Source organism: Passer domesticus, chromosome 9 (assembly GCF_036417665.1).
Source record: "Passer domesticus isolate bPasDom1 chromosome 9, bPasDom1.hap1, whole genome shotgun sequence".
Lineage (NCBI taxonomy): Eukaryota > Metazoa > Chordata > Aves > Passeriformes > Passeridae > Passer > Passer domesticus.
Genome location: NC_087482.1, coordinates 37585137 through 37608983, shown reverse-complemented (window position 1 = coordinate 37608983; position 23847 = coordinate 37585137). Strand labels below are relative to the sequence as shown.

The window sequence follows — 23847 nt, the reverse complement described above, 5'->3', positions numbered from 1 at the left end:
ACACTTCAACACTGCTCACAAGCACAAAGACAGGGAACACTGGCTACTCTCGTCAATTTACACTCTTGCACAACCAACAGAGAGGGCAGACCTTCCTTCTCAATACAGATAGGTGCTGGACAACAGAGGCTTCAAGAAAGTTGCTTGCTTGTACACAAGTTTAAGTTCTTTTACTTAATATATATCTAAGTATTTATCTGTGTATTTTGGAACAGGGAAGGGACATGAGGTGGAGAAGCAGGGAAGACAAGTTCAAGAAGCAGAGTAATTTCTCTGCATCCAAGAAGCTGGTGGCACAAGTAACAAGCCTGGCAAGTGATCTCCCATTTCAAGCACAGTTGGCTACCTGCTGGCTTCAAAAGAACAGACTATTTGTTAATAATATAAAATACAGCAACCATTTCAGATGCAGCAAGGCAAGGCTACAGGGCTGGGGATTATGATCATGAACAATGCCAAAAGCTACACAGCTGTGTTAAAAACTGTGAAAAGGCTGTTAAACAGCAGGAGTAAGCCATATGCTGCTCCTGGAAGGTCTTTTCTCTCCACTACCCCTCCATCATGCTGTTGTTGTGATGCATTTGAAAAGGTGGAAAGAGGGGGATTTGCCTAGGGGTAAAGCCACAGAACATTAGGACAGTCTGATCTGGTCTCACAGATCCCATGTTCCTAGCCTGGCACTGAGCTTCCATCAGCAAGCAGACATTCAGGTCCTTCAACAGAAGTGTATGCCCTTCTACCTTCATAAGTTGTAGGGGTGAAAGAAATCCAGCAGAGTTGAGCTGGAAAGCATGAACAGGGATGAAAACAACCAGTTTGCATACTGATCCTTGTATAATGACCCCCCCACCCTCACAGCTCACTCTTCCCCAAATAAAGACACATTGTTCAATGGCATGTTGAAAAGACGTGCTCGTCATTCTTAATAAACAACTAGAGTAAGAATACATAAGAGAAACAGGGTGGTATCTTTATATGATACACAAGTGTATGTTACAAGAATTCCATCAGGCACAGAAGCCTCAAGCTTTAAGGCCTCAATGTTAGGCCAAAAAAGAAGAGTGTGGTAAAGTTTGTACTTTTAACATCTAAAAATGTCACTTAAAGGTCTGAATAGAAATTGTTGGTTTGTTTTTTTTTTTGTATAAATCATAATTGCAGTTCACTCTCTCCTCTTTCTTCCAAGATAACAGCAAATTAACGTCCAAGCACAAGAAAAGAAGATGCCTGCCTCTCCTCCACTGGCTGAGCAGGTCCATCCATCATTCTGTGCCCTCTAGGCTGCACGTGCTCCAAGGAGACAGAGGCCCCAGCCAACCAGGCCAATCCTGTAGTTCATGTTTTCTACATCATAAAAAAAAACCCAGAGTCAACCAGCAGCTTTCCACAGCTCCCAGCTCGCAGGGGATATGCAGCCTCCAATGGTTCCAACAGTTTGGTGTGTTGGGTAGGATACACAATGGGTAGGTTTTCCTTTAGATTCTTTTAAAGAGAAGAAGCCTAAAAGGGCTTCATAACTACACCAATAAAAAACCAAAAACTTAGGCATCTCCTTTAGTGTAAAAGTCTGTACAATTTCTCTTTGCTTGTCCCTCCCCCATCACCCTGCCCACCCCATCTGAGCCACGAAGGATGCCTTAGTGCATGGTGCTGGCATTAGCCACGGCAAGAGCTTCCTGAATCTCTCGGATGACCAGGATCCGGGTGAGCATCTGCTCCATCTGCTCTCTGCTGATCGGCTGGATGGAATACCAGATAGGGCTGTTGGGGGCCACCACTGGCTCCGGTGTCAAGTAAAATGTGTCATTCCGGCCTTTCACACTCTGGGGGCTGTGTGAGGAAGATCAGAAATAACCAGACTAACAAAATGTCCTGGAAGAGAGACACCACCACTGTCCTCACCCCAGGCTTCACAAATCCCGACAGTGATATCTGGCTGATAACACATGGAAGGTACAGAGATACATCTAGGGGCAACATTCATTCCAAAGTTTTAGGACATGCCAAGGTTAAAAAGCCATGGTGAGGACTACAGCAAAGTAGTTTTTATTTCACACTGGTAACCATAACACACACATGGCTTTAGGGGTCCTTCAGAGTGAAGAAAGGATGGAGTATTTTCACATTCAGGCTACCTGCAGATCCATCTGTGCAGATGAACCATTATATTAAATTACAGAATCATCATAATTTAGAGAGGAGTCCTCTGAGGCACCCTCCAATCTCCATAGCAAGTCCTTATTTTTGTTCAGAAGCTGGTCTGAATAGGACTCTAATCCTACCTTCAGTAGTGGATGCTGCCAGATGACTTGCAAACCACAAGCAGAAGAACAAGTTCATGTCAACACAGTAAATGTCCAAGATTAAGAGCAGCCAGTTCACAAATCAGGATTTGTCTCTTAAATACCCCAAAAATTTAATTTACATGCCATCAGAGTTAATCCCACTCTCTCACATAGGCACCCCTTCTCCATTTAAGTAAATTTATGGAAATAGAGAAATTGTGTCAGTGCTATCACACAGCACTGAAAACTAGGCCAGGCACAGGGTGCAGCTCCCCAGTCACAGCAGACAAGCACCACACACACAGATGAGAGCTCTCACCATTTGAAGAGGTAGAAGTCATAGAGCTTTATCGGACACCTCAGGGGGTTCTCTGGATTCTCGGTCTGCTCTGCATACATGTCATCTGTAACTACAAACCAGCCCCCCAGAAGTCTGTCAGACACTCTGTGTAAGCACAGCACACCAAGCAGTACCTTAGAGCCTCTGCACTGCAGCACCTTGTCACTGTACAAGAGCTGGCAAGAGACATATGGCTGTTCCAGGGCAGAGGCACCTGGCTATAAATGCTTAGAGCATTAAGCACAGCTTGCTGTATCCTCAGGCTATTGAAGACCACAACCCATCCGTATCCTTCTTTCCATTTGTCCTCTACCAGTGTGCAAAATAAGGGAAATCTCACTACTGAGACTGCAAAGCCTCAGTTGCATCCTGTGCTTTTAAGAGGATAGATTGTACTTACATAGGAATTCTTATGAGTTCACATGAATCAAGGTAAGAGAAACCCTCCCAAAGAATTTTCTCCATCTCTTCATAAGCATTTACACCCAATAGTCTCTTTGCCCATAAAAACAAACAAACAAACAAAAGTAACAAAAAAATTATCCTTAGTTCCTGATGAGACCCACATGCCTCAGGTAAGGTATGTCCCCAGGGTTATGATTAGAAGGTGCTATCCTCTCTTGGAGAGGATGCATGGAGAACACATACTGCCAGGCTACAGGTAACTGGCAGAGCCTTGGATTCCCTACCTGAAAACATCTCCAGCTTCATCCACTTCTTCAAGCCCAAGTAAGTAAAACACTAGCAAAGAAACCCCCTAGACACTACCTTTCTGTCCTGTCTGGTGCATGCCTGGAGCCTTCATGTAGCGGATACTCGTGCTTTTATCCTTGGGATTAGAAGGGTTCTTCTTGGTCTGCCTCAGCACCTTGGAGAAGGCCAGCTTCATGTGCTGGTCTACTGTTTTCAACAGGAAGTATCTGAGCAGCAAGAACACAGCACAGGACATTCAGAGGCAAGCAAGGGACATAGTCACAACAGCAAGGTAGTCATCTTTAGTCATCATGAGCAGGCTGAAGCTCAAACCAACCACTGGGTTAAGGACTCTACCAGCAGCAAAGCATAAAAAAAAACACAGGTTCAGTCTGCCCTCTGCTAGCTCACTTCCTTGTTATACTGCATCTTCTTTGTCTGATGAAGCTACAAGTGGGCTCTGTGTGCAACCATTTGAAACTCATGGTTTTGCTCTATGCAGTGCAGCAGTTTCACAACAATCCAATTAAGGTCTCTGAAGTTCTTTTATTCCCCAAGATTCCCTAAGACCTGAGTACTTACTTTGTATTAAAAAACATCAGTGTAGTGAGCAAGGTGGAAGGGGAGTGAGCTCCAAGCTGCTTACACTCCCACAGCATCTCTTCTGTTACATGACTGGAGAGGATGTAACCTGCAATAATCAGAAGTCAGCATCATGCCAGGGGACAGACACAACAAGAGCACAGGCAGCATTTTACAGTCTGTAAGTACTGGAGAGCATATAAATCTTAACAGAAGGAGAAAGAGGAGATTCTCACTAATGTCAAGATTCAGTGCTCTGCAAATAACTTTTTAAAGAGCAGGTACAGTCAGGAAACACTTGTACATATCCATCAACCTCTAGTTGTGGAGAGTATGCTTGTGCAACATGCCTATACATCCCAGCCCATAGAGAAAAGAATATGCACTTAAACAGCTTTTAATTATTGGCTTGACTCCAGTGCAGATGCTCTTAATCCAATAACATGTGAGAGCAGGCAGGCCACTGTAACAAATCAGTTCTTGGCCCTGTGCACAGCTTCAGGGAGCACACAGTGCCAAGTGATGTATTTGGACACATGAGTAATCCTTTGATTCTCAGATTTTTTTTTCCCCCGCTTTGTGTAGAAGAAAAATACTACACTCCAAATACACAGATAAACAGAAAAACAGACAGCAGTATGAACTCTGGGGCTTGTGGAATGTCAAAGCACTGATCAAACAGCCAGACTGAAAACAAAAGGATTCCAAAACTCATGGTGCCACTTAGCCACCTAGCCTGTAACATCAGCTACTTTACTGAATTACTGAACATAAGAATAACTTCTTCACTCATGTCCAAACATATCAAAGGGAATGAAGCCCTGAGAAACCAGGTTTCCATGCTCTGAAAATGCCATTTTTATCTAGTTCTCATACAGTTCTCTGTCAAAATTTGTCTCTTCTGGAACTGCTTCCCCCATCCCTGTTGCCATCATCTCCTAAACATAAGGTTGAGCTACAACTGACTGCAGCACTGGAGGCTTGATTCACTCATTGGTTTTTTCCTTTGACACTCAGTTGCTTCTGCAGACAGAATCCATCTGGCTACATGGCACTATGACAGTGATGTATTATCTCCCAAAGAAACAATACATATTAAAGGCAGGATGTATTACCACTTCAGATTAGGAAACCTGATTCAAATCAAGGATCAGCTGGCTGCCAAGTAAGCCAATCTCATGACACTACAAAGTCCCCACAATGTGCCTTCTGATTGGTGACAAGTGACAGACAAATAATGCTCAATGACAGTCAGGGCTAGAGCCTGACAACTGCAGTAGCCCCAGCATTCACTGCAAACATTTTTCTCCCTGACCAGCATTAGCTAGCCTAGGGATGTCACATACTTTAAAAGGGTTTCTATTCAGACTACACTCCTGCTGCAGGTTCAGTTTAAACATTCCAAGCTCTGGAAAGTTTTACAGTTCTTAAACAATAGCCCTTACCAAGAGGTGAAACACGGGGCTGTATGTCCTTAAGAACTTCATGCAGCCATTCAGTGAACCGAATATAGTAGAGATCTGAGAAGATGTCATCCACTCGGCCATTTTCAAAGAGATACTGCAAGAGATGCACAACACAGGCCAGTACAGTGGGAGCAAGTGTGTTCCTCAGACCAGACCTCATCCTAAGGGCCCACATCCTCAGCTGAGCATTTTACAGCACAGCACTGAATACCATTTACTTAAAGAGTGAGTACTCTCAAACCAAGGTGAATACAGGGTAGGTAATCTCCATTACTACCATGGCAATGCCAAGACAGAAAAAGGAAAAACTACCTTAAAAAGTAAAGCTGATTGGATTTCACCTTTTATTTCAGGTGTGCTCACTTCTAGTTATTTCACATGACTAGTGGACACTACTTTTTCAGGTTAACAACAAGGATGCTCAATTTCCCTGTCCAAGTATAGCTCTGTTCCTGCAGCTCTTCCAGAAAGTTCATACTTCCCATAGCACATAAAGCTAAGTTCTTGCCTGTTAAAGCTTCAACTAAATTTAAGTCTTGACATTGACAACTTCTTTAAACATCATCCAAGTCTACTCTCAATAAAAAAAGCTAAATGGATTTATTATTTTTATTGTGATACTGAACCCAGTTATTCATAAAGTTAACTCATAGACTAAAGCATTGCTTGCACTAAGGACAGACAAGTCATCTGATGTTTTCAAAGTTTTTTAAGCAAAAAGACTTTTCCTTATGAAATTGTTGGTAAGCTTAATAGAAGCCACAGTCTCTATTTTTATAACCAGGAATCCCCCTACACATGCTGACAACAGGGACAGTTCTGCAGCACAGAGAGCTGTCCCATCCTACCTTCTGAATACACAGGAAGATATAGTAGAGCACATCTGGATCATAGGGTTCACCGTCACCATTCCGAGCTTCTCGTGTCATTAAGCACAGACCATAATTCAGCTCAGCCACAGCTGAAGAGATGAGATCTTCCTGGAACCTCAGCAGCTGACGCCCTGGAAAAACAAAACAAAGGTATATTATTTAAGTCATAAAGCCATATTATTTCAGGAAAGATTTCCCACATCTCCTGGCATTCTATCTGGCAGGTCCAGCACTACCTCATTCTCCCAGTATAGTAAAGCAATTTCTGACAGATCTTAGGCTGTCAGAAATACTAAAAGATAAAACAGGCAAGAGTTTGATAGGAAGATGCTCTGCCCTACCAAATGCATGACTATTGCCTTCTTTCACCATGTCCCCAGTGAAATGCTGCCCTGCAGCAACAGCAACTCCATGACTGTTCTACCAGCTTGGACAGACAGTTTGTCCATGCACCACAGCCATGCAGTGTCCTTTTCTACTGCTATCAGCCCAGGTGCTCAAGGGGGCTCAGCAGAGTTAATACATGTCCTGTGGCAGTGGGAATACACAATAATTAGTGCAGCAGAGCAAATTAATATTTAAATGTAAGAACAATCACTGATTAAACAAAAGGCTTTTCCAGAGCAGTACACATGTAACATTTTAGTCATTCCTGATCCTACTTGAAAGGAAACAAAGGGCATATTGTCAATGACACCTACTTCCAATAGGTGCTAGTCTATTTTGGGCTTCTTTTTCCAGCTCTGCATTCTTGGTCTGTGCCCAGCTTTTCCACACTTCAAGACCTTCTTCTGGCTTCAGAGAGTTTGGAAGCAGAAGTTCAGGTGAAGTCTGTGGCTGCGGCTGTGGTTCAACTTCAGCAACCTGAACAGTTTGAGCCTGTGAAAGAAAACCCTTCAGTTTATATACACACTTCAACATGCAACAGCTGGACAACACCCAAGAATCCCACAATACCTGTAGCCCCAGGATATCAACCTTCTGAAACACTCCCAACAAGAAATTAATCCAAGGAATGCAACTTTTGCTGTCCAACCTGAATTGCTGCTCACAAAAGAATATTCAACACTCCAAAAACTCTTTCAGTTTGAATGGACAGATCTATCTTCAGTTCACTTGTCACTCTGAATCACCACTGAAGTGCATCTCACTACAAGAGCAACCTACAGAGACCACCAGCCCCTGAACAGGAAGGTGCCACCAGCTTTATTCACTGCTGCTCCACACCTAGACTGCCCTAAGGAAGGTCCTGGGTGCAATCACATGCCATACACCACTGGCATCCCTCCCTATCCAGACTCTCTTCTTCAAGTAGTACATAACAGGCACACAGAATAAAGACGTTCTGTTCTTAGCATAAGTGATAAATAAGATTAATTCACTTGTAAAAGGTATAAAGCAGTAAGACTAGAACACAGCATCAAAACATCAATTCAATTCCAATGTGATGTTCTCAAAATACCAAATATTAATAATGGGAAGTAGCTACTATTGTGTGAAGAGTGACTGCATTACTTATTATAGACCTAAGGCATCTCCAGACCCTTTGGAAATTTACTTTGCAATGGGACCTTAGGTCACCAAGAATTTCAATCTCAAGCTGAAACTTATTGTCAGGCAACAAATAACACCAATCTAAAACCTGCAGCAAGCCCTTCAGCTGCACTCACTCTGCATTCTTTGCTACAGGTTTTCAATTCTATGCCAGAGCCTCATAGCTATCTCAATTAACAGCTTTACAGACCTTAGTCAAACTCTCACTGGTACCCTGAATGTTACAGAAATAGCAATTCTTGTATCAAAACAGTTTTGCTTTTTCCTTCCTAAGAGCTACTCCAAAAAGCAGCTTTTCCTTTGATACTGCTAAGTGCCAATATTAGTGGAAGTTGCTCTGACAGTACTAGAGACCATGGCATAGGAAAACAGCACAGAGACTTTAAATACCTGTACCTTACTTAGTACAAAAAACCAAAGGCTTAAGAGCCAAAGTCTGCAAGAGCTCAGACTGGAGCCTTCCAACCCCCTCTGGCCGGCTTTTTATTCTCTGCATCAGCTCTTATTGGCTTTTTGCTTATTAGCCCCTGCACCTTCAGCATGTAACAGAGAGTGACTGAAAAGGCCCAGCTTTAATTGAGGCAGATGGAGACTAAGTAGTGGAGCAAAGCCTCTCTGCCTTCACAAGTCCAAGGGTGAACTGACACCTTGTCTTTGTAGGAGCCAGGACTGAGCCTCTGCTCTCCTCCAGAGTGCTGCCACATTACTCTCCAGAGAGCTGAAAGCTTTCCAGAGCCAACTCCCTCCATCAGCCCAATCCAAGGGACAGTCTTCTGCCCTAACCTCACAGACACCTTTCTCCAGTGTGAAGGCTGGACACAGGCTGATGTGAATCTACTGAGCTGGCAGATGCTTCTTAACAAACTTGTATTTTTCACAAATAGAGAAAAATTGCTGCAACTTGCCCAGATCCCCCAGAAGCACAATGCCAGAGGACAGCACAGGGCAGGCAGGCAAATTCTCACTTTCACAGTTTTGAGAGGGTCAACTCCCAAAAGCATGATGTTCACCTCTAGTAGCTTTACTGCCCCCCCCCCCCAGAGAGAGAGTACATTCCTCCTGGAACTGTCTATGTATTTAGGGTATTTTATTTTAAATACTTTACGTACCCTAAAGTACACTTGATCCAGGAGTTTGCTCATAACTTCAGTTTACCCGGGCTCGGGAACTGCTGTGGACTCCCATGTGCAACATAACACAAAGTAACTGATCATGACTAGTACATATTAGCACACCTTATTTGGCTGCAATTATCCCTGCCTGACCACTGCAACCCCTGGAACAGCTCAGGAAAATACTGCAGATCTCAGAATACCCACTATGAAGAGTCTGGCAATCAATATGTATCTATTAATTTTTAACACTAAGATCAAGACTGTACTTTCTTTTGGAGTGTTTTGAATCCTACAACTACGTACCAACATTATCACATGAAAGTCTTATACCCATCAGGAGCCAAGTGCCTTGTGTCACATTCAGGCTTCTGGGACAGATGCATCTCTGCTTCCCAGACACCAGCTGTCTGCTGGCATGCTCCCTCTCCAAAACATTTGTAAGTTGTTAATCACCAACTGAGACCAAAAGGCAGTTTTAACTTACTGAGCAAGTGACTTGTAGCTGCTGCTGCTGCCCCTGCTCTTGGGGTGTGGGCTGCTGCTGTTGCTGCTGTGGGTCCCATATGTGCACCGTCTGTGCTGTATTCTGGTATGTCCCTGCCACAGCCTGCACTGCCACTGGAATGTGGATGTTGCCATTCATAAACTGTGCTGGAAAGATCGAATTAGCAAGAGTCTGCACCACTTCCTCATGAGAGTTCTTCACTACTGAAGTACTTCCCACCATCTTATCCTTGTCATCTTCCAGCTTCACTGTAGCCAGTGTTGTGGGCGAGCCACTGACGTGGACGGCATTGTAGGCCTCCTGAGGGATGGCAATGTGGGTTATGTTTTGCTGCTGAAGGTCACCACGCGGCTGAGCGGAGTAAACAGGGATGGTCCACGTCTCTCCAGTGGGGCTAGTAATGGTCCCAGTGGCACTGTACAGGTGGGCACTGTCCACTGTTAACAAGTCTGGCCGTAAAGAGACATAACTTTGCTGCTGGCCCTGAGGAATGGCCAGCACTGTGGCAACTGGCTGCCCTGAAATAGCATACGATACAGTAATAGGCATATCCACTTTACGTTTCTTCACTGGCTGAAGGACACTCGCAGAGCTGATCCGCCTCTCTCCCTCCCGTGGGGAGCCTTGCTGAGAAGGTGGGGGTGACAGTGCCCCGACTGTCTGGATCTGGATCTGCTGGCCACCAGTAATGGCCTGTCCTGCCACAAGCTGGGCCTGGATCTGCTGGTGTTGTATGTGCTCCTCCTGTAGCTCTGCAGCCTGGATCTGTTGGGCAGTCTGCACATGCTGCACTTGGATCTGAGCTGCCTGCAGCTGCGAGGGGCTGGGGCTCTGAAGAGACTGACTCTGTATTGTCTGGGATGCCTGCTGCTGTGCCTGGCCTTGGATCTGCACTTGGACCTGTATTGGCTGCTCCGAAGCCTGATGGACAGAGAGCTGTGGAGAGAGCTGCTGGGCGGAGACCTGCTGCGGTGACTGCTGGACCTGGACCTGAACCTGCAACGACACCAAGCCACCAGTGAGACATCAGCAAACACCAGTGATTCAGCAGAGATGGTCTGTCACCCAAGATCTATGCCCCAGGTCTCTTATGCTCACTTTTGAGTCCATGCATTAATCCATTAGTAAAGATTTCAGGAAAATGAACCAAGTTATTCCAGAAGTGCCTGGTTGACAACAGTGATACAGTAGATGTGTTTGCTCAGCATTGCACATGACTCTCAGCACAGAGAACAGCATGTGAGCTACATCTCCACCCTCCCAGATCTATGGGCTCAAGCCAACAGATTCCATCCTTGGAATCCAAGAGTCTTCAAAACTATTTGCATTGCTAAAATGTTACTTTAGCACAGGTCTTGCAATACCAAGACTTAAAAGTCATTCACGTTACAATCACAGGAGCTTGCCTCATTCTTACCATGCTCTAAAGATTGTTCTACTGCTGCCCACCCCAGTCCCAAGATGGCCACAGGATCACTTGCTGGTGACAGGCAATAAGAAATATGGGTAAGTTGAAACCAGCACTTGGCTCTCTCCTCATAAAGCACAGGAATATTACTTTGAAACCTATCATTAATAGTAACACTGCTCAAGCAGGTGCCAACACAGAATGTGGCAAGTTCAACCTCAATCTCTGTCATGCATTACTGGCCTATGCTGCAGCATGTTTTGTAAACTCTAGAAGAATTTCTTTGGCAATGATAATTAAAACCAATCTTTTTTTCATTATTTACTTTTCCATTTAATACCATTTATTGTCCAAACTACTCAGTTGTATTTTTTAGCTCACGCACTTAGACAATGCTGAATAACACAGACAAATCTGTTGACTTGATTCCCAACCAGTTCCTTTTATTTTAGAGGGAAAAAAAAATCACACCCTCTCACATTAATGCTCGTTTGTCCGAGGTCTGCCACAATACCTAGCAGCAGTGCAGCAGCACACTGAAAGCCAGCAGCCAAAAGTAGCCCCCAGAACGAATTTCAGGTCTCAATAGCTTCACATCCCTTGTCCAGACACTTCTCCACTTTTCCTCACATTGACACAGACAACTTGTTACATTTGCCTTGTCCTAGAAGCAATATTCCAGGTACTCATGACCATCTGTTTCTCTAGGCCTCATTAACACTTTATCTTAAGGGAGGCAATTAATTACTCAACACCTCTTTCTGAAGCCAACAAGGACTTATTTTAGTTGCACGACTAAATGTCTTCCTACTCACAGTTCTCTCACCTTTTCCTACCTCTCTTCCTGGATTCAGGCAGACTAATGCAGCATTTGCACAGAGACAGCACACTAGTCAGTCAGCCTGACAATACCAAAAAGAACCACAATGCAGGCCTGCTGTGCACAAAATCTCACTTCCCAGCATCACTGCTAAGAAGTCTTGAAAAATGTTAAGGACCCATTTACAGCTAATTAAGAGTTGCTAAGGAAAAAACTGGGGTAGCAAAATGCCCCACTGGCAGGCCAGATTTAAAAATCACCTCCTGTTAAGAATTAATTCATTTCCAGGAAGAATAGGGTATAGTTCCTTCTGGGAACTCTGTGCAGTGTACTGCAATCCAGATGCCGTGGTGACTCTATAATAATTTCCTGCAAGGTAACAAGAGGCATGTGACCTTATGTCAGCATGAAAGTTTAAAAAGCTCCATCAGTGAGTGATTTGATCAGGCACTCAGTTGAAAAAGATGAACCCACCTATGGGATGTTTCCTCAGTTCTATTTGATATTGTTCTGCCCTGGAGCATGAGTACTGCCTTGGGCAAACAGGCCCAAACATGGATACCAGGTAAGGGCTCAGTTTAAGAAAGCCAGTTGTAATCATACCCCTAAGGCAAGAATTCTCCAAAATACTTAACTTTAAAAATCACTAATATGGTCTTTACTATTAATTTAAATCCTTGTTCAGAAGATTACCTGCAAAGCAAAGCCAAAGACTGAACAAATTACACATTTTATTGCACTGATATTTTCAGTCTCCCACAAGAAATGTTTGCTTTATCTGCTATGATTCAAAATGATGTTAAAAGGTAAATGTGTCATTTGCCCTGTACTTCTGTAGTGTTTTCACAATTTGCACAGGTTGACTGAGAGCACCTTAAAAGCACCCCCTCCTTTTATCCATACAAAATTTCACATTACAGCTCCTGTGAGTGCTGTAACATACATAAAGGAAAGACTTTTTTTTTTTTTTGCTACTAGTAAGAATTCAAAGTCTCCTTCTGTGCTGAAACAATTTTATCACACAAGCACAATTAGAAAGGTAATGGAACTGGTTTAAGAGAGAGGCATTGTCAGCAAGAGGAGCAGCCTAAGAACAAATGGAACAAGACAGCATTTGCTCCCCTCTGCTCTTGTAAACAGACTGTTTCAGTTTGAGGGGACCTCCACTGATCGAGTCCAACTACCACTTCAGGACTGACCATAATCTCCAGCATGTCATTCACAGCACTGCCTAAATGCCTCTTAAATAACGACAGGCTTGGGGCACCAACCACCTCTTGGAAGCCTGTTCCAGTGTTTGGCCACTCTCTTGGTACAGAAATGCTTCCTAATGTCCACTCCAGACTTCCCTTGGCACAGCTTTGAGCCATTAACCATTCTAGAGCCTGAGCCTACAGTATTTGAAAGTCAGCAGCAACTTCCACCACTTTGAACAGATAGCAGTCACACCCTGAGGCCTTGCAAACCCCCCCAGGACTAAATCCTAACTCCTACAACAGTCTTGCCACTGCTTTAGAGTCCACCCTGCTATTGTTAACACCCAAAGAACGAGTCCAGACCCAAACAACATGAAGTCAAACTCCAGAATCACTTGAAGCTGTCCATGTTCCAAACTGCAGACATCATGCTTCTGACTAGAGAGTGGTCCTATTTAAAAAGATATTGGAACTCTAACTACCACACATTATGCTTCCCCTGCGAATTACACATCCATTTTTCACAACTGTATCTTGGAGCAGATCCCTCCCTATTTTCAAGTAGGTTGTATCCAGGAGTGCTACAAGCATCCATTCCAGATTTACAGATTTTAACCCGGTCCGAGACCAGTGGCTTCTTATATTGACCTCATTGCCCTTCTTTTCCTCAAGTGAAACAAAGAATTACATGCAGCAGCCTTTATAAAAGACTCTGTACAAAGGGGAATGTTTAAAATTTTTTAATTTACAGGCCAAGACCAACAAAGGCCTTTAAGTTTTCATTTTATGTTGAAGATTAAAGTAAAAACATGTTATGCTGGCAATTCCTGGGTTACTGGTGCAAGAAAGGAACATACCAAGTTACCAGCACTGAAACATTATTTATTGCCAAAAAGTCTGGATCCAACAGCATGAAAGAATCACCTCCCAGCAGGCTACCATGACACAGAGAAATGCCTTTGCACCATAAAGTAGCTGGAAGCTGGATCAAGTACTAGCTGCCTAGAAAACCAGAAACATTAGAAATCAACCCTGTATCGTAACAAGGGCAGAACTAAATTCCCTTAAAGGAATTCTGTCACATCAAGCCCAAAACCATATTCTGTGCTGGACTGAACAAATGCAAAGAGTAAAAAAGTAACCCCAGGACCATGAGCACATCTGAAGCCTGGTTGCCAAAACATTTTTTCCTAACGGTTGATAGACAAACTTGCAAGTAGGAGTCATAATATGTCTGCCCTGTGTGGATTCTCTGCCCAAAAAGGAATCAAACGTGTTTCAGAACAGCAGTTCTGAAACAACTGAGATTTTCTTTGCTTGTGAATTCTTTCATCTGCAGACTGACTGGATTATCTAGTATTTCCTAAAATCTAACTCTAAATGAGCACACAGAGCAACTCTTTCCCGCATGGATTTTTTGATATGTAGCTTTTCCTTGATCACCTGACAGGCTCTTAAATGCATCTTTTCACAAAGAGATCTTGGTTTCTGAAGCTGTATTTAAACCAACAAGCAGTATTAGACACCAACAGCAGATCTCCAGAGCAAGACTGGAGATGTACTAACATGTCCACACTATACCTTCCCGAAGACTATTTAAAATTTAGTTCTAGTCTTGCCCACCAGCCAAGTGTGACATCACCAAAACACAAGACTGCATCTTCCAGCTTAGTTTTATCTGGAGGGAACCCCAAGTGACAAGCTCCAAACCTACAAGAGGTAAGAAGGCTTTGGCAGGTGGCCAACTTGCTGTGGGAAGTATGCTCCAAATGCCCCCAGAAGTAATGTGGGGTTCATCTCAAACTTCCCACACAAAGTGAAATATTTGGGCAAAAAGTTGGTGAGAGCATGAGAAGAGTAATCTCAGTTTTTTTTAGCCCAATTTAAGGACAGAAGACTTAAAAGACAGTTCCCTCAACAAAAGTCCTAAGCTAAAGCAAGTCCAGCACTAAAAACTAACGCAGTAACAAAGAGTTCCTTCTAAAGTTATAACAGAAAGTGTACAAGCAAGTGCAAAACAGATATGAAAAGTGTAAGTGAAGAGTAAGTGAAAAGACTGATCAGTGAAGTAGCAGGAAATATCAGAACTTGTTATTTAACTACTTTACAGGAAGTGCTTTGCTATCTAAGTAAACAAGGTCTACGGGAAGGGTGCGAGTCAGCTTTTCAGAACAACTGCCAGACTGGCTCTCACTCCAGGTTTTTCCTCTGCTCATTTATCAACATCAGAGAGAGAATTCCAACAGCTAAATTAGGCCTTGGGTGTGTTTAAACAGTTACAATATCAAGATTATGCTGTCAAGCTGTACACTGGGGAGGGTTTAGGTCTAAGACAGTTAAAACACATGAACCAAGGAGAAACAGCTTACCTCTCCAACAGGAGAGTACTTCCACATACAAACAGATGCTACCTCAAAAACACCACTCTTGACTATAACCATTCTTTGAATTGTTCCACTCAGTCCTAGCAAATGCTAATTAATACCTGCTGCTACACTAAAATCATACTGGCATGTTTTCCAAACATAAGCAAATAGGAACTCTACCTCCAAGCTAAACTTCAGAACCAGTACAGAGGCAAGAGGAAGGTGCATCCATCAGAAGCAAAGATGCACTCTGTGCAGAGCCAGAGATAAGACTTTTTTCTAAGCTATTTAAGGGCATCTCTCCCTGCCCTGTATCATTAACAATGTGCAGCCTTCTATAAAGGTCTGAAGTCACAGAATAGACTAACAGTAAACACAAAAGGAACTGAGCAATTAGAAAGGCACAAGTATTACCTGAGAGCTATTTTACACAAACCATTCCCCATACACTTCTGTGACCTTGCTCACATGTAGCAACCTCCCCTCAATACTGCCCAAGAAAATATTGCCACCTAGACCTCAGACTGTTCATAAGAAGCTGAAACTGAGGATTTTCTCCACACACACCATAAGCAAAGATACTTTCTGTCCTCTGATATTCTTTCAGTTAAAGTTTCTTGGTTAAGAGGCACGAGAGGTTTGCTGACCTCTGCAGAAGCACCATATTTGGGAAGCAAGTCAGCACTGAACACCTCACTGGCATCATCAATTCCAGGGCCTCTATGCACAGGACCAACAAACAACAATCTCACCAAAAGCAGAGCTGATAAAACTCTTATCTGACTGAAGTAAACCAGGGACTTTCCCTGCCACTCCCTGAGGCACAACAAGGTATGACAACTTGACACACTAAACTCCTTCTTAAGGTCACTTATGGCACCCCTGTGACACTGGGTGTGGAAGGAGCTGCAGGACACTTAACTGTAGCAATGACCACTGTACATAACCCAACAGCTGCATCCACTCATCCTATAAAATAAACATTTGGTAAGATTTTATTGAGCCTTTTAGGCAAGAAAGCCTTAAGGCAACAACTTGTTAAAAGAGAAAGTTTATTTTTCTAGAATAAATAAAAGCAGCAAGCAGTGACACTCTGTATTTAGCTGTTCACAGCAAGTAAAACCCAGGATGAAACCTGAGCACTATCTCCATGATTGTAGGATCATCAGCAGCACTTCCAACTGTGAGGTCATCTGACTGGTCATACTGTCAGTCACCCCCAGCAGCACTGTCACACTGCCAGACATAAGCACAGTCATTTAAAGGGTCTTCCACTGACTTGCAACTGGATTAGCAAGAACTAAACAGATTACCAATTCAAGCACCAAGATGACAAGTTTAATCAAAAGCTAAGAGGCTTCAGCAGACGACCAAAATTCATCATAATACAACACAAGCAGTATTTCAGCACAGGAGCCACCTGGACCAGGTGCACTGCTGTGGTGGAACAATGTCATTCCCCAGTGTCATAACAAAATCCAGCTTCATCCAGAAGATGAGCTCTGCCACTGCTGCCACAGTGACAGTGCAGAGATGAGTGAACCCTAAATCACGAGTTTAACATAAATTATGTTCCAATAAGAAATCCTGAAAGACAGAAAAACACTCTTGCAAAGGGGTAAAGACATTCTTCTCCACCCTATTCTTGCAGAAAAACTAAGATAATTCTGAGCTAGCTACTCAAATACACCTGAGTTCAGCTGCACTGCTGATACACAAAAGCTGCAGCCACATCTAGTACTAAATGTGCCACCTAAAGTGAGCAGCAGGGTAGGCAATACAAATAGTAATGATGATCTGTACAGATGGGAAAGCAGGTATCTAAAAGCAGAGGCACTTCTAAAACAAGGAGAGGAGACAGCATTCTTCAGGAAAGTTGCTGCAATCTTAATTTTCATAAGAAGCTTTTCATATACAGGGTGCAGGTCATTCAGTTCCAAAATCAGGAACAAGTCTCTGGCAGCAACTCTATGCTTATTTACAAGAAGGTCAGGTTATTTTTCTCTGGAGCATAAGATATATGACCTCCCTTCCTGTCTCTGTTACTAAAAGATTTGCAAGGGTCAAGCCTGAATATTGGGTAGTTCTGAAGCAAGGCAGCAAGAGTGAGAGGGAAAAAAAAAAGATTCCTTTTGACTTTTACAGTTGGGGGCTTTACACATCTTCAAGGCTGAGGCACTCAAAACCCAACCCTCCTAGCTCTTCTGCTGCAAAAACAACTTCTTCCACAAAACATACTAGCTGGCAAAACCAAACCCACTCTTGATCAGTTTTAATAGCCTCATGCAGAGAAGTCATGCCTCAAAGACTTCAGGTTTTTGTTCTTCAAAAGCCTTTCAACACAAGTCACGGTAGGGCAACAGGTTACAGAAGTCCCAGTTAAGCATTCATTTACTCAATAGAGAGTAATTGGAGACGAGTTAGCAGTGAAGGAGTTTTGTCTTTGCTGTAGGCTAAAAACACACAAGTGAGCTGTTGACACAAGTCTATTGCACTGCAGCAAGTACACACTACCTGATGTCCAGTCATTTGTGACTCCATACCCTCACTTATTGTAAAGGAAAAAAAAAAGAGCTTGCAGCTTTACATTCTGCTACAGAAACCAGAAAGATTCATATCTCAAGTGTAGTGTATCAGAATTACAGCCACAGCCAGAGTTCAGCTGTTTAGAGACATATAATAGAAAAACTTTAGTAAATGCCCTGCCACCTATGAACTCTTCAAATTACAAAATCTGAGGACAAAAGCAGTTTCCCAAGTTATAAAATTGTTTTTTTTCCTCTGATACTGGATTTGCTTACTTAATAAAATACCTAACATAATATCTACTTAAAAAACAAAACAAAAAAGACAACTCCTTCCACTGTGCAAACATATAATCTACCTTGATACATATGCATTCTTTAGAATTCCTTTCCAGAAACGTATCTTCCCCTGATTCATACCCTAAAGTTGACTCTCTTGCATTTCCCCCTCACTTAAAAGTCAGTTCAAGAACAACTTTCAGAATGATCAAATGAAACTATTTAAAGATTATTGATTTTATTAAGAAAAAAAAATCCTTAAGGCAAGCTCCATCCCACAGCCACCCTGAACAAGCAGACAGTCAGAGGGGGATGGTATTTATAGCAGCTTCAGAGCACAAGGCTTCTGGAGTTGTGAACATGCCAGAACTGTGGACCGTTTCTCCAATAGGTGACACCACTCCATTGCTATGTATGCTCCTCCCACAGCAGGGCTCCAGGGAGGCACAGTCAAGAGAGCAAATTTACTACCAAATTCCTTAAATGAAAGGGAAATATTGCTGTTCTATATGAAGTTAATTGGCCCTGCCTCTTAAGTACCTGTCTGAGACTTACGGTTAGAGAGCAGCTCTGAACACTACTCCATCACTGGCAAGTCATATATACACTCAGAGATGATTTCAGATGCTTACCTGGACTTGCTGGGGTTGCTGAACCTGTATCTGCTGCTCTGGCTGAGTTTGCTGCTGGATACTGGTTGTCACAGGACAAGCAAGTTCAAGCAAAGACCCAGCCACCTCTGTGCTGTCCGTGTAAATGCAGTTGCCACCCTGCTGATACACCATTGTGGTGGTGGCTGTCTGTTGAAATTCCTGGAGAGCTTCTGGCCCCTTGGAAGCAAGGGAGTCTAGAAACTCCTTCATCCTGTGCTGGGGGATCGTTCGCGCCTTCACACGGATGTATTCTTCAAAGGAAATGGTGTTCTCCAGAGAATTATTCATATTGCAAGGTCCTCAGGGTTCCTTAAGGAAAGAGAAAGTAAAAGTCTTAACTACAGCACTCCCTTGATGAAGGATATTCTTAACTCCAGTAACTAATCTCTCATACCAAGTACTGTATGAAAACTGGCAAACATGCACAGCCAGATGCCCGGGACAGATGCTTTAGTTTTAGGAGGCATTTTGTGCTACTACACATTTCTCAGATTAACCCTTGGCAGCTCAGGGGAGTCTGAACGATACCCAGGTGTGGCTCCTCCTCCCAGAGCTCCCTGACATGTAAACTCTCCTAGCTCTGTACTTCACCCAGACCAGGCAAGTCCTGCACCAGACAAATCCAGTGGTACATTCCATTTGTTTGCAGCATGCACTGTTAGTGAGAGAGGCTCAGCAATCAATATGTGCGGCCCTGCTTTGCAGCCGCAGAGGTGGGAAACTGAGCAGGGTGTTCTATCAGGCCGTGCAGTTCTATTCTAGGCAGCTAATGGGAAGCACAACAGAAGAGCAACAGATGCAGCACTCAGCTCATTGCTGTTAGGACTAGGACAGCCTCATCGATTTGAGCACGGCAAGCAAAAGGAGAGCGCTGGAATCGAGATATTTCCTCAAACTGGGAACTACACACATTGAGAAACAGAGCTCTGGAAATGACAAAGGCAACTGCAGCATCAGTTCTTGATGTCAGTTTAACATAGGAAGAGGTTAACACGAAACATGCTATGTGTGAAGACAACAGAAAGCCAGAAAAAGAAGTTAGGATGATCAGGGCGGAAGTGAAAGCAAAGAAAAAACCACCACCACCACCTGAGAACATCAGACAGCTCGAGGGTACACTCTGACAGCATTCTTCTCTTATTGACTTATCTTGTTTAAACCCACAAATTGTTTTTGCAGTGAGTATACTGGCTGTTTCTAATGCACTAATTAGCCTTGATAGAGCATAAATACATTTGAGCCATAACATCACCAGATAGTGAGACAGTTGTGAAAAGATGTGAAACACCACAAGAGCAGGACTAGAAGAGGTGATTCAGCACTACTAGATCAAGCTGCATAAAGGAGGAAAAACAGACAGACATCACTATGTACATTGTGACTGTAGGTCTAAAGAGAACAGGTACAAAACCAGAGCTTTATGCATCCTTTCACCATGATTTAACAAAGTAGAACTGAGACAGAGCAATGGTTGAACACAAGGCTGCAAAAGCCTGCCTGTGTGAAAATGGGAGTTAACTGATGGCTTTCACTGGCACTCAGCACACTGCACGAGTCCAGTGCCAGTTATCACCAAAACCTGGGAGAGCTGAAGCAAACACTAACCCCTCTTCACTGTTATGTGACAGCAGTCCAAACAGTTTTTGTTTACATGGAGGTTCATGGCTAGTGCATTGGACCAGGCTCACAAGAGAAAAAAAACTAATATCAAAGGTAACAGGAACACACATGAGGTAACTTGTGCTCTATCTATGGTTTCTGAAGGCTTTAAGATACATTTGTTGCTGTATGAGATTTCTATAGAAGACATTATTAAAATACACAGCATGTTTAGTAAAAAACACCAAATAATGGAGTTCACATAGCAAATCCAACAGCTCTGCAAATATCAGCATACAGAAGCTCCTGTAGAGCCCACATCTGGACAGAAAAAACATTCTGAGACAGCAATCTGACATTTTCAAGCCAGCTCTGGGTGACAGAGCCAGTAAGACTATTCAGTTCTTCAGGAGCTACCCAAGAGTACTCTACCTCTCCAGCACACATTATTAACCCCTTCCAGGATAACCCTATGCCCAGGGTGAACCTAGGGAGAACAACATTAATGCATCCATAGGGACTCAGGACTCAGACAAGACCTACAGCAGGGACACTGAAATGTGTTTTGCATCTAACTGCATGATGCTCTGTTATACTCTCTGAGGCTGGAAAACAGATTGTGAGCAATTAACTTGTCCCAGTCTTCTACTTGGAATGTTCAAGTATTTGACTTCAATACCACAGTGAGGCTTTCAGAAGAGAATCATCATTCTCCATGTCCGAGGTGCACTAGCAGACACAGCTCTGAGAGGGAAGACTCTTCTGAAGAACAAGCCTCAAGGATGCCATGCTGGGATCCCAGACATGAATGCCACAGATGTTCTTTGACAGCAGGATCCCAGACACAAGTGCCACAGATGCTCTTTGACAGCCAGCTGCTGCTAAATTGGATGGGCTCACCTCTCCCAGGTGCTCCCTTCCTGCTCCTGCATTGGTTTTTAGCATGTTGTAACAACTCAGGGAATCCACCTTCTGTTAATCTTGTCAAAGGAGAAAGTAAGGAGGTCAGCAGCTCCACTGTTCCCAGTGGGAGCTGTTAGCCCTCACTTCTACTTTTGAAACCACAATCCTTCTTTCACAAGCTACCTCACTCTCCTGTGTAAGAGACCAGAAGCCACAAGACACCCAGAAGCATAAGCAGCAGAGATCCACCACCAAACAATCACCAACCTCTTCTGACCACCAAGCAAGCACTGATTTCTTAAATACAAATCCTTGACCCTGCTCAGCTGGTCCATTTCAATTATTTCTTGTTAGCATCAAAATCAAGAGCCTACTAGGCCAGTCTTCCCCTACTAGTAAATCTTCTCTCTCTCACAAGATGTCAGAAGAAATCTCTTTCCTTTCTTCTACCATGAAAAAAAAAATTCCTTTCTATTTTCCTGAAGTTACTCTACTAAGAGCCACTAAGCTGAGCCCCTGCAGCATTCCAAGTGCCAGGCATGGGCCAGAGCCCCACCATGCCTCCAGGCACCTGTTCCTGCCCCAGAAGAGCAGCAGGAGCTTCCTTAGGTTTTCTCTAAGCTGCAGTTACAGACCCTGTAGGCAAAAGTGTCCCCCACATTCATATCAGTTTTAAGGCTGCTGGAGATTATTCAACCAGAAGCACTGAACCACCCAAAACTGCACTTCCCAAGACCCTGTGAGCAGGGTCCAGACACCAGGACCAGGTACCAGGTCCAGAGAGATTCAGAAATGTAATGCTGCATCCCCAGAGATTTTACTTATTAAAACTAAACCAGCCTGCATTTATGGCAGAAAACCTCTGTAAGGCTCTAGGGTGCATTCAACAGGATTTTGTAGGGTGACACACACAGCTTGCTGCTGCAGTCACTACTTTGAGTTATTAAAACACACTAATTTGTGCATTCCATTTACCCCACAGACACACACTGGAAACTGCAAACGTCCACCCTCACTGGATCTCAGCAGCATATTTTTAATATTGCATTTTAAAATTTAAAAAAGAGCATCCAGGCAATAAGTTTCTCCAATAAAGGAAGATAACTCCTCTCTCTGCAGCATAACTGCATTTTTTTCAAGAAGTAAGTTCAAGAAATTCTTTCAAGATTGTGAGCACATACGGTTAGTTGATAAAACTTAGACTGAGGTTACTGAAAACACACACACAACTTGCAGCATGTGGACAATCTGGACTCACCAGTCACCATGTTGCATGTATTTCTGCTGCTCTTGTCCTGAGCTCTTAGACTTGTAACGTTCTGGAGAAGACAGAACAAAGAAGCCCTTTCCATCCCCAGTTCCTCTTTTTTTATTAAGTCATTTTATTTTTAATATGTATTCCATTAAGAAAAAAAAAAAATCGGGAAACAAAGATGATCATCCACGCAGCTAGCAGCTCCTACTGAGGAATTGCAAGATGCCCAATTTCTGTCTCTCAGCCTGGTGCTACTGAGAACGGCTGTGTGAGCACATCTGTCACAGAGCGCCGTGCGGCGACAGGCGCGGCACGGTGGGTGACACCGGAGTTACTGGCGCACAGAACTTAGAACAAGGCAGCAGCAGCAGTGACCGCATCCACAGGCAACCCCGCACCCCTCCCGCCGCAGGTGCTCCCGGCGCTGCCCCGAGCGACAGCCGGGAACGCCACGGACCGCTCGGCCACCGGCCGAGACGAGCCGAAGCTCCGTACTTAGGCCCCGAGACCGCCGGCTGCAGCTCAGCCTCCGTCCCGCCCGAGCGGGGACGCGGAGCCTGCGGGGCTTCCCCCGCCCGCGGGGACCGGCAGTGCCCCGGCCGCTCCCGCCGCCTTTGTCTGCCGGCGGGGCGGCCGGGCCGGGCCCGCAGGCGGCGCCGTGACACCGCCTCCCGCCCCCCCGGCAGGAGCCATGTCGGGGGCTCCGCGGGGACGGGGCCGCGCACAGGCCGCGCCTTCCGGTGCCTCGCCGCCCGGGCGGGGGGGCCGCGGGGACGCGCCCGGTGCGCGGGGGGGACGCGCGGGGGGCGCGCCCGCGCGGGCCAGGAAAGCGCGCGCGCGCGCGGCAGGCGGGGCCGCCCCCTCCCCCTCCCCGCCGGGCCCGCGCCGCCCCCGGAACCGCCGCCTCCTCCTCCCGCGCCCGAAGGGGGGCCCCACCCAGCCCCGCCGCCGCCGCGCACTACCCCGGCCCGCCGGCCCGGCTGCGCTGCGGCGCGACCCGGCCCCGCCTCACCCCGGCCCTGTCGCCGCCGCTGCCTCGGCCCCGAGTCTTTTCCCCTCACAGCTCCCTGGGCGCCATCTTACATTCAACCCCCTGCAGCCAATCAGCGCGCTGCCCCAGCCTCGCGAGAGCGCGGCTCCCAAGCCCCGCGAGAGCTCAGCCCCTAGGCCCGCCCCGCGCCTTAAAGGGGCCTGGCCACGGCGGGGCGGCTGCGGCCGCTGGGGGGCGCCCTGCGCGGGGGGGGGGGCGCGGCCGCGGGGACGCGCAGGAGGCGGCGGTGGGGACAGGGGCAGGGACGGGGACAGGGACGGGGACAGGGACAGGGACAGGGACAGGGACAGACCCCGCACAGCCGGGACGCCACCAGTACCGCGTGGCCGTGCAGCGACGCCGGCCGAGAGGCTCCCCGCGGCCGCCCCGCTCCCTGGCGG

At 45.1% G+C, this 23847-nt stretch overlaps 1 protein-coding gene across 4 annotated transcripts; it reads right to left on the bottom strand.

Annotated features, from left to right (window-relative positions):
* Nucleotides 1-897: 897 nt before the first annotated feature.
* Nucleotides 898-23559, bottom strand: QRICH1 (glutamine rich 1). 4 transcript variants are annotated; one of them, XM_064432838.1, is made up of 11 exons: nucleotides 23500-23556; nucleotides 22420-22480; nucleotides 18639-18968; nucleotides 9392-10408; nucleotides 6940-7117; nucleotides 6215-6369; nucleotides 5346-5460; nucleotides 3901-4009; nucleotides 3394-3545; nucleotides 2605-2695; nucleotides 898-1830 (listed from the first exon to the last, which is right to left on the bottom strand). In XM_064432838.1, exons 3-11 carry the CDS (start codon nucleotides 18945-18947, stop codon nucleotides 1638-1640), a joined length of 2319 nt encoding a protein of 772 aa, XP_064288908.1. In that variant the 5' UTR covers nucleotides 18948-18968; nucleotides 22420-22480; nucleotides 23500-23556; the 3' UTR covers nucleotides 898-1637. The 4 variants fall into 4 exon arrangements, with proteins under 4 accessions (XP_064288908.1, XP_064288906.1, XP_064288909.1 ...); XM_064432836.1 differs by having other exon boundaries at nucleotides 23429-23526; XM_064432839.1 differs by lacking the exon at nucleotides 22420-22480 and having other exon boundaries at nucleotides 23500-23559.
* Between the last annotated feature and the right edge of the window lie 288 nt (nucleotides 23560-23847).

Coding starts and splice junctions, on each gene's coding strand:
- QRICH1 (XM_064432839.1), bottom strand. CDS start 18,947: ATGAATAATTCTCTGGAGAACACCATTTCCTTTGAAGAATACATCCGT. Junction 10,409..18,638: donor AGCAACCCCAGCAAGTCCAG/GTAAGCATCTGA, acceptor GTGTCGTTGCAG/GTTCAGGTCCAGGTCCAGCA. Junction 5,461..6,214: donor TCTTCCTGTGTATTCAGAAG/GTAGGATGGGAC, acceptor CATCTCTTGCAG/TATCTCTTTGAAAATGGCCG.